The sequence below is a fragment of the Amblyraja radiata genome, chromosome 3 (genome assembly GCF_010909765.2).
Source record: "Amblyraja radiata isolate CabotCenter1 chromosome 3, sAmbRad1.1.pri, whole genome shotgun sequence".
Lineage (NCBI taxonomy): Eukaryota > Metazoa > Chordata > Chondrichthyes > Rajiformes > Rajidae > Amblyraja > Amblyraja radiata.
In genome coordinates this window covers 34,826,042-34,838,767 of record NC_045958.1, presented here as the reverse complement: position 1 = coordinate 34,838,767, position 12,726 = coordinate 34,826,042, and the positions used below count along the sequence as shown (strand labels likewise).

The 12,726-nt window shown below is 48.0% G+C and overlaps 1 protein-coding gene across 7 annotated transcripts in view; it reads left to right on the top strand.

Annotated features, from left to right (window-relative positions):
* Nucleotides 1-12,726, top strand: part of prune2 (prune homolog 2 with BCH domain) — a 318,918-nt gene that overhangs the window by 261,529 nt on the left and 44,663 nt on the right. For all 7 annotated transcript variants that reach the window (XM_033017577.1, XM_033017576.1, XM_033017574.1 and 4 more), the window contains one exon: nt 91-267. In XM_033017577.1, coding sequence (XP_032873468.1) covers nt 91-267 — 177 coding nt within the window. The remainder of the gene's footprint in view (nt 1-90; nt 268-12,726) is intronic.

The window sequence follows — 12,726 nt, the reverse complement described above, 5'->3', positions numbered from 1 at the left end:
AATCAACGCCTTTATTCCTACTTCTTTATGAAACACTATTGCACATATAATTTAATGTTGAAGTATTTATTCCAAGTATTCTCTTTTCAGATGAAACACCCAGTGCAATCAATACCGGAAGAGAAGTGGCAGAGCCTATACCAGAGTACACAGCTGAAGAGGAACGCATAGACAACCGGTTATGGAGAACTGTTGTCATTGGCGAGCAAGAACACAGGATTGACATGAAAGCCATTGAACCTTACAGAAAAGTAGTTTCTCACGGGGGTAAGACAATTCATCAAAGTACTGTCTTACCGTCTAAATGAAGGGGCTGGACCCAATATGTTGACTGTCCACTTTCCTCCACAGATGCTGCCTGATCTGCTGAGAACCTCCAGCTGCTCTTTTTCTTGCTCCAGATTTTAGCAGCTGTAGTTTTTTGTTCCCTCATCAAATTACTTCTCGATGAGAGGAGAAATGTTGGATAACTGAGTATATACCAAGCAAAATGGCATTGTTATTTGGCTCAACTCTGGCGCCAATTCAGCCATGATCACATTGAATGGCGGTGCTGGCTCGAAAGGCCGAATGGCCTACTCCTGCACCTATTGTCTATTGTCTATAATTGTAAGGAAGTTTGGATTTTGGATTTTCTCGAACTAGAAGTGATTATCAACTTCATTCACTTAAATCTGGGGCTTCAGGTAAACAAACCCTATAATTTCTGAATTAAAAGCAATGGGAACCCCCCAAACAGTTAGAAGAACAGATTGTATTTAATTTAACAAATTTTTAAATGCAGATAAAAATAATCACCAAAAACTGTATTTCTGAATTTTTATACGTATTATACACGTGTAGTGATTTTTTAAAAAGAAAATCACACTGCATGACATGGTCCCTGAAGGTAGTATCGACCAGGCATGAGATTTCTCCGCGCATCTGCGGATTTTGAAATTTGGTAAGGCATCGCCGTCGCTGCAAGGCTTCACCGCCGCCGTGGCCCCATCGTCGCGAGGCTTCACTGCTGCCGAGGCCTCACCCCTGTCAACGCCCCACTTCACGCCTCCGTGGTGCCGACCCAGGCCACAGCCGCGGGCACCGTCGGCCGCTCATCCGACCCGGCTTCTACCCGCGAGGCCCCGGCTGAGGTTCTCGAGACCCGGGAGGCATCGAGACCACGGAGCCTTGATAAAGGCCCATGGCCGCATTCCCAGTTCACAGCTGCGGCCCGTCGGGATGCCTTCTGGCCGCTCAATACAATGTATTGTTGCATTTCCGACTTGGACTCACCATTGAGTCAGCAATTAGCATTCCTTAATAGTCCCTGACTTTGCAAATTCTGGCAATCAGAACATTTCCAGCAATCAAAAGAAGATAGAAGATTATTCGCTTATTTTTCTTCTTTTTGTTAAGATAATTTGACCATAGATTTAAAGAAATGAAATCTTTAATTTTAAATTTTTGGAAGTGTTACTTTCAAATAATGTCTTAGATTCCAGGTTGAGATGTTAACATTTTGTCCACTGTACTTAATTTGACTGAGTAACTATGTAACACAATATGATCATCTTTGAAGTAGATGGATCATCATTTTCATCCTAACTGTTAAGAGTTGGATTTGAAATTCATTTGGCATTTAAATACAATGGTAAATGATACTTCTCTCTAATTAGACTAAACAAGCAAGGAACAGGTATCATGTTACAAGTAGGTGTAGGTGTAATACAAAATATTTTCAATATAACAAGTGTAAACAAGCACTGAGTTGGTGTCATTTTAAGTTATGATTATCACAATTTTTTTGTGTAAATTAAGAAGTGACAAGCAAGTAAAATGTGTTATTTTAAGGCACAATAAAAAAATTACAGTATAAATTAAGGGTAAACAGGCAAGAAAACTGTGTCCTTTCAAGGTACAATTATCAAAAAATGTCTGCATATGTCTGCCCCCTTTTACCCTCGCCTGGGGCGTTGCCCCTTGGAACCCTACCAGGCCCCCTGGACCCCCTTCTCTCTTCCTCTTTTTTTCAGATTTTTCCTGTCTCATGCCTGAGCAACTAATCAACCTTAGAATATGAGAACATAAGAAATGGTAGCAGGAATACTCTATCCTGTTGTTCAAACCTGCTCCATCATCATACATGAAACTCACAGATGCGTTTTAATCCTGGAGTCATTCGTCAGTATTATTCCCACCCCACTCGATCCAGAAATCTCTTGAACTCTGCCTTGAATGAATCCTTCGACTGAGCCTTGCAAAGATTGACCATTCTCTGAGAAAATATATTAATCATCCCAGTCTTAGACAACTCCTTGAAGACAGAACTTTCCTTAGCAGCTAACAGTCATACGGCATAAAAGTGAAGTTGGGAATTGTTAGAATAGCAGTCAAATTACTGTTTTGTAATGGTGTAAATCTATGTTGCAAAAAATGTTGGTCTTTTCTTGTGTATTCTTGGCATAATATGATTTTTACACTTGCAAACTTGCAGACTTGCTTCTAATCACCAATTATGGTTGGGTATTATGCAATATCTTGGTCTCAAACTTTCATCGTAATCTGGATTTCTTTGGTCTCCACCCTATCGTAGATATTCAATTTATTCTCTCAATCCCTGCACTTTCACTGGAACTTGTTTTCTTACTTTTCACAGATTTAACGGGTTGTTGATTGGAAACTATCTGTTTCTCTCTTCACAAATCTTGCATTCCCTCAGAATATCCAGCGTTGTGTTTTTATATCTTATATGCCTTCATGTTTGACTTGCTTTTTGATGGATATTATCCATGACTTGATTACTATATTTCTAATATTTTCTTAGAACATAAAAGGAGGCCATTTGACCCATCAAACTATGTCTCACATGGCCCCATCTATGCCTGTCTTTTTATTGGCCTTGTGGATTATTCCTTGCTCCAAAACTACCTTGACATTCCTTTCTTCACTGCAATGCAACTGCATTGGTCTTCCTTCCCGCACTCGTGCAGAACTTGTTAATTTTTTCACCTTTGCTTCCATCTTCCACCCTGCCCTCAAATTCACCTGGACTATTTGTGATATGCTTTTCCTTTTCTGGATCTTACTGTCCACCTCGGGAAATGACCAATCCATCGATATCCACCATTAATCTATGGAATCTAAATGCTACATTGGTAGGAAGGTACTTGGCAAGAAAGTATCACCTGATGTTATTATTGATTATCATATCATCATATATATATATATATCATTCATATATCTATTAAAACGGTGTGTGGGTGTGTGTGTCATTTTGCCTTTGAAACATATCTCCTCGAAAACCAGATGCCGAAACGGGGAAATTTTTACATATTTCAGTAGATTTTCCTTGTGATTTTAGAAATCCACTCCTCTGTACATTTGGTACATTATTTTCCCGACTTTTTTATTAAAATTGTTGACCAATCTGACCTTTTTTATAAATCTGACTGCTGCCCAGCTGCTGACGTTACAATAACAGTGACATTTTTACATCTTCTGGTAGAAATTTACCTTATGATTTCAAAAATCCAATACTCTATAAATTTGGTCAATTATTTCCCGAGATATTTACTAAAATGTATAACCAAACTGACAGTTTAAAAATATATTAAGGTTGCCCAGCTGCTGACCTCACAATGCCTTTCCTCATGCCCCCCCCCCCCCCCCCCCCCCCCGCCGCTCTGGATTAATGCAGCTGCTGTCAACGTGCAAAAGGCGCAGAGAGATCGAGAAAGTTGTGCAGCAAAGATCCTTCAGCTCAGCTCCGCTATGGGATCTTTGTTCTGCAGATCGTGAGGTGAGAGGCAAAGATCCTATAGCAAGCTCCACTATAGGATCTTTGGTCAGAGGCGCCCACTGCGCTGAAGAAGTTTTCTCGCTGCCCGTGCAGCTTGTGCAGCCACGCCCCTCCCATCATCCACCCGCCCGCTCACTCAGCTGCCGGTTTCCAGAAAGTCACGCCAGTGCTGTCTCTCTCCGCTGTTCACAGCCCACTCACTAGCCGGGCTCCCCCCTCCACTTCTCACCTCCTCCCCTCTCCTCCCTCCCTCCCTCCCCTCTCCTCTCTACCCGACAACCTCTCCATGTCCGTGTCCGCGGCCCGATCCTCTGTATCGCTGGCGGAAGCTTTTGGCAGTACTCAGCAAAGAGCCTATAGCTCACTATACGATCTTTGGTCCTCGGATCGCTCGGGCCCCTGCGATCTGCTGCCCCGCCCCCCTCCTCTCTCTCTCTCTCTCTCTCCCCCTCTCTCTCCCCCTCTATCCCATCTCTCTCCCTCCTCCCTCTCTCTCTCCCCCCTCCCTCTCCCCACCCACCCTGCCCTCCCTCCCCTAAACCCCCTTCTTCCCTCCACCCCTCCCCTACCCCTTCCCCTCCTCTCAGCCCCCCTCTCCCCCTCTCCTCCCTTCTCTCTCTCCTCCCATTTCTCTCTCCCCTCCTCACCCTCCCTCTCCTCCTCCCCTCCACCCCCCTCTCCTTCTGTCTCTTGCCCTTCTGTCTCTGCCCCTCTCTCTCTCCCCATTCTCTCTCTGCCCTCACTCTCTACCCCACCCCCCTCCCTCTCTAGACGCGCCTGCGAGTTGGGGGCTATGCGTCAGTGGATAGGGCGGTTATGGGGTAAAAGGAGCAAATCTATATTACTAAAAGTCTGATCTTGACCGCTTTTGGCCCACTGCTGCGATTTCCGAGAGAACGCCGCCACCAACGACCGTCATTTTTGGGCACCTCGCTCAGAGCTCCCCTCCGCCTTCCGGGACCATGAAAAATCAGAGAGATATTAATGTTTAAAAACAATTCCCCATTCTCTCTGCTGCCCCCGCTGGCGGCAGGGGGAGGGACTATACAACCCGGAAGTGTAGTGGCTCACTCAGTCTCTGCCAGACCCAGGAAGCGAGAGGGTCAAGGCTCTCTGAGCTGCGAGTAACACTGAACGCACGTCTACTTCATGGTGAGTCCCCTCGATGCGGCTGTAAAGTGGCTGCAGCCCAATTGTTTGCCTCGCCTTTTTTAAAAGTTTGTGTTCACAAAATGAATTTTGGTTGTAAAGTGGCAGCAGCCCAATTGTTTGCCTCGCCTTTTTAAAAGGTTTGTGTTCACAAAATGAATTTTGGTTGTCAGGTGGCTGCAGCCCAATTGTTTGCCTCGCCTTTTTAACAAGTTTGTGTTCACAAAATGAATTTTGGTTGTCGGGTGACTATTGCCCGATTGTGTGCCTCGCCTTTTTAAAAGGTTTGTGTTCACAAAATGAATTTTGGTTGTCGGGTGCTGCAGCCCAATTGTTTGCCTCGCCTTTTTAACAAGTTTGTGTTCACAACATGAATTTTGGTTGTCAGGTGGCTGCAGCCCAATTGTTTGCCTTGGCTTGGCTTTTAAAATCGTTGCAACAGTTGGATGTCAGCCCAAGAATCCATTCGGCCCACAATGTCTATACTAGCCCTCTAGAAACCAGTACCTTTGGCCCGCAACACCCATACTAGCGCAACAGACAGCACCCCCACTGGCGAGCAATATTGGAATTGGTGGAGAGGTGGAATATTGCATTGGTGACCAGCCCTCCCGTGTGATGCTGGGACCCAACGGGTCCCACTTAGTTTAGTTAATAATATTAATATAATATCAAGGGGGGTAGTTAGCGTGTGTGCGGGGGGTTGTTAGTGTGTGTGTGGGGGTGGTTAGTGCATGTGACGTCGGATGCCGCCCAGCCCCCCGCCACCGCGCGTTGAGGGGACTGGATCCAACGGGTCCCCCTTGGTCTAGTGCCTATTAAAAGCACATTCCTTCACTTATCGGTTGATTAGGAGGAAGCTCAAAGAGCTATTTTGGATTGTAACTGTTTTTGAAGGTGTGATACATCCAGCCAATCTCCAAATTGTTGGATAATTCTCTATGTTAAATTGGTTTTAGCCTGGGCTGTGAAACAGGTAACTGTGATAAAGAGTACTGTAGATTGTTAACAGAACTGGTTGGAGGGTCAGCAAGTGGTATGTACTTTGAATTTTAGGTAACCTACCAACAACCCCTCTCCCACCTCACCCTTCCGCTCCTTTTAATTCCCCCTCTTTTCCCTGTACCCCACACAGATTTGCACTCATTTGGCCTCTTTCCCATCCCCATTTCCCTCCTCATATATTTCTTCGCAAACCTTTACAATTCATACCTCTTCTATCCTTATCTCACATTTTCTGTCTTTTCATCTCTGGCTTCTGTCCAACCATCTGCTAATCAAAAATCCCCTTCCACCCCTCCTCTGCATCCACCGATCACATACCAGGCTTTGGTTCCCCTTCCAGCTTTATCCCCCCCTCCTCCTGCAATCTGTATTAAAAATGATCCCGACCCGAAACGTCACCTATCCATGTTCTCCAGATATGCCATCTGGCTGGCTCAGTTACTCCAGCATTTTGTGCCTTCTTTCTCTGCTTGTTTTTTTTACCTGCTGTCAGCAGTAATTAATTGCCACGTGATAGACCGTGAATTGAAAAAATCTAAAATAGGCAAAAGAAAAATTAAAGTGTACTACTTGAATATATTCCATGTAAAATGAGGTGCTGTACTTCCAGTTTGCGTGTTGCCTTACTCTGGCAATGGATCCAAGTTCAAGTTCAAGTTACAAATTATATTTATTGTCACATGCAGATTTGAGATTGACAGTGAAATTTGAGTTACCATACAATAAAAAGAGTTTAACGTAAACATCCCCATACAGTGGAATCAACGTTTCCCACGGTGATGGAAGGCAATAAGACTTAGACTTAGATAGACTTAGATCCTTTATTTGTCATTCAGACCTTTCGGTGCCTGCAGCCATACATATAATAATAAACAGCAAAACACACAATAAACACAAATTAACATCCACCACAGTGAGTTCACCAGGCACCTCCTCACTGTGATGGAGGCAAAAGTCTTAGGGTTACTGTCTCTTCCCTCCTCATTCTCCCTCTGCGCTGAGGCGATATGTTGTTACCCCACCGCGAACAGGCCGGTTCAAGCTCCGCGGCCCGGGGTGGTCAAAGCTGCCGCCCTCCAGTCCAGCGGACGCAGCTGTTGCCGCTGGAGCTCCGGAAAACAGGCACCAGCCTGTGACCTGCGAGCTCCCGACGATGTCATCCACTGGCCCGCGGCCGAGCCCCGGATTCAGGTCGCCGTCGCCAGAACGCCGCCTCAGCTACCGGAGCACCGTCTCAGCCCCACGCCGGGCCACTTCAGCCACCGGAGCACCGTCTCAGCACCGTGCTGGGCCGCCCTCACCGGAGCGCCGTCCCAGCCCCGAGTCGTGCCGCTGCCACTGGAGCGCCCGAATGCCGCCACAGCTCAAAGACGGCCAGTCCCGCGTTGGTGAGTCCTGGCTGGCTCTGCCTCCGGAGCCTCGAGGTCGGTCGCAGGGTGGAGGCCGCCAGCTCCGCCATTACGCCCCAGTGCAGACGGAGGCAGAGAAGGGGGATACGACAGAAAGAGTCGCATTCCCCCGAAGGGAGAGACATAAAACCATGTTTCAGCCCCCCCCCCCTCCCCACACACATAACACAACCTAATAACCAAAAATTTAACTAAACAAGACAAAAAAAACAACAACAAAAAGTAAAAACAGACAGACTGCTGGCGAGCCGCAGCCGTTCAACAGCGCCACCACTTCAATAGTTCAGTCATCTTCCTCTTTGGTCACCCGTGGTTGGGGCCTTTTAACCCCTCCGCTGACGCCACTATGGGCGGCCCGCTGCTCAGTCCCTCTCGCCGGGATGATGGAACTCCGACGGCTGAACTGAAAAACCCTCTCAGCGGCTTAGAGTTTCCGAATCGGCCGATTCCTACCACAGACCGCGGCTCCCGAAGTCCACAGGCCGAGCTGGACGGAACTCCAACACTGGCGATCCCCGGCAACGGATCCCAGGACTCCGCGATGTTAAAGTCAGCGCCGCCCACGGCTGGAAGCTCCACAGGCCACAGCTCCACGTCAGCTGGCCCAACACTCCGGTGCTCCACACAGCGATCCCCCGTAAGGCATTGCCCGCTCCACAATGGTAATTCAGTGCTGCCACTGCCAGGGGCGTTGTCCTGTGCACGGCTGCCCAGCCAGCAGCTGTCTGTCTCTTAATCTTTTTATTCTTTATTTTAGTTAGTTAAGTGTTTTGTTTGGAGGTCTAGACTTTTTTTATGTGGGGGGGGGGCGGGAAGGGGGAAACTACCTTTCAGGGTCCCTACCTGGTCGGAGAGGCAGCTTTTCTCCGGGCTGCAGCTTCGACCCGTCCTTGCGGCCTACCAGCGGGCCTGGAGCGGCGTTTCCTGTCGGGGACCGCCCAGATCCTCGGCTTCAGCGGCGGCACAGCGCTGGAGCGCTATCGCGGAGCGGGCGATGCCTTGCCTGGGTCGCCGCGCTGGAGCTCCGGTGAGCTGAGACCGCCGGGTAAAACATCGCGGAGCTGCGGGACTGTGGAGCGACCAGCTGCGGGCGGCGGCGCTGAACTGTACACCGGGAGCCTGGGATCTCTAGATGAGATCGCCAGTTGTGGAGCTCCAACCGGCGCGGCCTTGTTGGCTTCGGAAGCTGCGGCCTCCAGTGCGGAAGCGACCGTTCCAGGGTTCCCAGGCCGCTGGGAGGGCTCTCCCGACGCCAGAGCAACATCACCCGGCGAGAACGGCCAGGAATATCGGGCCTCCGTAGAGGCAACTGTGGAGGCCTCAATAGGCCCGACTATGGGTGAACTGGGGTTGCGGACTGGACTTTGTGCCTTCCCTCATGGTGGGAGCCATTGTGGGGGGATGTTCTATGTGTTTAAGACTCTCATTGGTGTTATGTCTGTATTCTTTTTTTGTGTGCTGCAAAATGGCAAAAAGCATTTCACTTCACTACACCTGGGTGTATGTGAATGTGACTAATAAAATACCTTTGACTTTGAAGCTGGTAGGCCGTGAGGGGGGCGAAGATGCGACTCGGAGAATAGACGCATCCCGACAAGGAAGTGACTGGGAAACGGTTCCCCCCTTTCTCTCCCCCACACAAAAAAGAGGCTCCAGTTCAGAAAGATCAGTATGGGAAGAGGTGTTAAAATGGTTAGCAACCGGGATATTCAGCAAGCCTTGGTGGGCTGAGTTTCCGATAGGCCTTGGCAGATGCAACACAGGTCCTTCAGCCCAATTCATCCAAGCTGACCAAGATGTCTATACAAGCTAGTCCTATTTGCCTTCTATTGATCCCTAAACATTTTCTATCCATGTTCTTGTCCAAATTTGTTTTAAACTTTGTCATTGTAGCTGCTTCTACAGCTTCCTGTGGCTGTTCCATGTGCCCACCACTCTCTATGTGGAAACAGATGCCCCTCAGGTCCCTTTTAAAACGTTTCCCTCCGACCTTAACTCTTATGTCTGCTTGTTTTAGTTTTACCATATTAATGTCCCGCATGATTTTATATACTTCTGTGAGTCAGCCCTCTACATCTCCTATGTCCCAGGGAAAACATCCCAGCATATCCAGGTCAACAAATTTTTGATGACCAAAATATACTACCAGGGGCGCCGTACGATTGGCAGCCTCACCAACAGTCTGTTTTTTCGTCTTTTTTTGTTATTTTTAATGTGTTTTGAAAGTTTGTTTTAATGCTCTCTGGTTTGTTTTATGTGGGGGAGCTGGTCGGGGGAAACTTTTTTTCAATCTCTTACCCTGCCGGAGATGCGATTACTTTCCGGGTCGTATCTCCAGTCGCTCTGCGGCCTTGGAGCTGGAGGCCTCGCTCGGGACTGACTTTGAGCCCCACCGCCATTCTTTGTGATCATGGCTGATCGTCCCCTATCAATAACCCGTGCCTGCCTTCTCCCCATATCCCTTGACTCCACTAGCCCGTAGAGCTCTATCTAACTCTCTTATTTCTATCCAGTGACTTGGCCTCCACTGCCCTCTGTGGCAGGGAATTCCATAAATTCACAACTCTCTGGGTGAAAAAGTTTTTTCTCACCTCAGTCTTAAATGACCTCCCCTTTATTCTAAGACTGTGGCCCCTGGTTCTGGACTCGCCCAACATTGGGAACATTTTTCCTGCATCTAGCTTGTCCAGTCCTTTTATAATTTTATATGTTTCTATAAGATTCCCCCTCATCCTTCTAAACTCCAGTGAACACAAGCCTAGTCTTTTCAATCTTTCCTCATATGATAGTCCCGCCATCCCAGGGATCAATCTCGTGAACCTACGCTGCACTGCCTCAATCACAAGGATGTCCTACCTCAAATTAGGAGACCAAAACTGTACACAATACTCCAGATGTGGTCTCACCAGAGCCCTATACAACTGCAGAAGAAATGTTGTACAGAAGATATAATGCACGTTTCCATCTCACAAATTGGACATAATGTAATTGCTAAATTAGGGAACACTATTCCAATTACACAGGCCGAATTAATTATAATGCAACATTGAAAAGGGGAGGTCATTTGTCGGGAGCTCCAACGACACAGAAGATTCGACAACCCCCGACCCGGAGTCTGATCGCTCGCCGCGGGGGAGCTGAGTTTCCCCCTGATGCAGGAGTGATCGCCCTGACGCAGAGGGCCTGAACGCCGCCGGCTACGGGAGTAAGATCGTCCGTCAACGGAAGGCTCGAGGCTCCCGACTACGAGAGGACAAAGAAGGGAAGAGATTTATCTTTGTTTTCACCTTCCATCACAGCGAGGAATATGGAGGAGTTACTGTGGTGGATGTTTATGTTAAAATGTATTTTGTGTGTTCTGTTGCTTTTTATTTGTATGACTGACTTGGCAAATGAAATTCCTCTTATGTTGCTAAACATACTTGGCTAATAAAGTATTATTGTTTTTTTTGTATAAAGTAACAATTGTATTGTTTACCATTCCTCTTTCCACAGATGCTGTCAAACATGTTGGGTTTTTCATCTTTTTTTTAAATTTAAGATTTCCAGCATCTGAATGTTTTGATTCACCTATAAAATCATATGTTATGTGTTTACGTAACTATCTGCTTCATAACACCTCTAATTATTTCATTTCCTCCTTAACATTCTGAGGGTTATACAATTATCACCTGGTGATATTTTATTCCAGGGGTTAAAAACTATTCTAATTAACATCTGGTTTGTGTAACAATCTGCAGTCACTCCACCATCCCTAGTTGTTAGGTCTACATGGAGTACTTGATATGTTTAACTGGTTGAACTTGTATGACAAATTGAGATGAAAATCTTGGAAATTATTCATTTTTTTGTTTGCTCTGACTGTTTATTTTAAGGAATTTTGTGGTCAGGGTTCTGAAGAAAATGTTATGGAACATAGCTGTTTAATATAATTGAGCTTGCTTAGTGGATAGAGTTAGCTTAGTGGGTGGACTCGTGTCAGAAAAAATAGGTTGGGATTAGAAAAACAGCAGGTTATTTCTATTGGGGTGGAGTAATTAATGATCAAGGATCAATCAGAGGATTATGAGGTTGAGTAGGGCAATATTCCAGAGAAATCCACACATTTTCTATTTGGATTCTCCATAGCATAAATTCAATAAAATAATGACCCAGATTTCCTTATAACAGACATAAAATCTTTGTTTCTTCAGCTTCTCCTATTCATCAAAGTCCGGCATGCCTGGTTTGTATTTTTCCACAGCATTGACACAATTTTCGAGTTTAGGCCTTTTGATGGATGACAAAAAAGATTATTATTTAACATTTATAACATTTACAACAGTCACAAATAGTTAATTTTAAGAATCCACTAGACCAAGTGCAGACCCGTTGGGTCTGTTTCCCCAACGCACGTTTGCGGGGGGGGGAGGAGGAGGGAGAGGGGGAAGAGTGTGGAGGGAGGGGGAGAGTGGTAGGGGGGCGGGGGAAGAGTGGGATGGGAGGGGGAGAGGGGTGGGGGGAGAGAGGAGAAAAAGTGGGGAGGGAGAGTGGGAGGGGGGGAGAGAAGTGGAAGAGTGGGGAGGGAGGGAGGAGGAGAGGGGTAGGGGAAGGGGTGGGGGAGAGGGAAGGGAGGGGGAGAGAGAGGGGTGGGGGAGGGAGAGGGGTGGGGTAAGGGGGAGAGGTGGAAGAGTGGGGAGAGTGGGGTAGGAGGAGTGGTGGAAGAGGGACAGGGTGGAAGGGGGCAAGGGGAGAGGGAAGGGAGTGGGGTAGAGAGGGAAGGGGGGATGGGGGTGGGAGGAGGAGGGGGGGAGGGAGAGGGGTGAAGAGAGGGTGATGGAGAGGGAGGAGGGAGGGGTGGGGGAGGGGAGGAGAGAGGGTAGGGGAGAGGTAGGAGGGAGATGGGGTAAGGGGTAGAGGGGGAATGTGGATGGAGGGGGAAGAATGGGGAGAGGGAATGGAGTGGGAGTGGGGGAGAGGGAGTGAGGAGAGGGAGATGGATAGGGGGAGGAGAGTGGGGGACGGGAGGAGAGAGGGATGGGGAGGGGGAGAGATGTGGGGGAGGGAGGGGAGGAGAGAGAAGAGTGTGGAGGGAGGGGGAGTGGTAGGGGGAGAGAGGGGTAATATTGGGGAGGGAGAGTGGAAGAGTGGGGAAGGAGGGGTAGGGGGAGTGGTGGAAGAGGGACAGAGGGGTAGGGGAAGGGGGCGGGGGAGAGAGGGAAGGGGGTGGGGTAGAGAGGGAAGGGGGGTGGGGGAGAGAGGGATGGGAGAGGGAGAGGGGTAAGGAGAGGGAGATGGAGAGGGGGAGGAGAGAGGGGTGGGGGAGGCGAGGAGAGAGGGGAGGGGGAGGGAGGCAAGGAGGGAGATGGGGTAGGGGATAGAGTGGGAATAGTGTGGATGGAG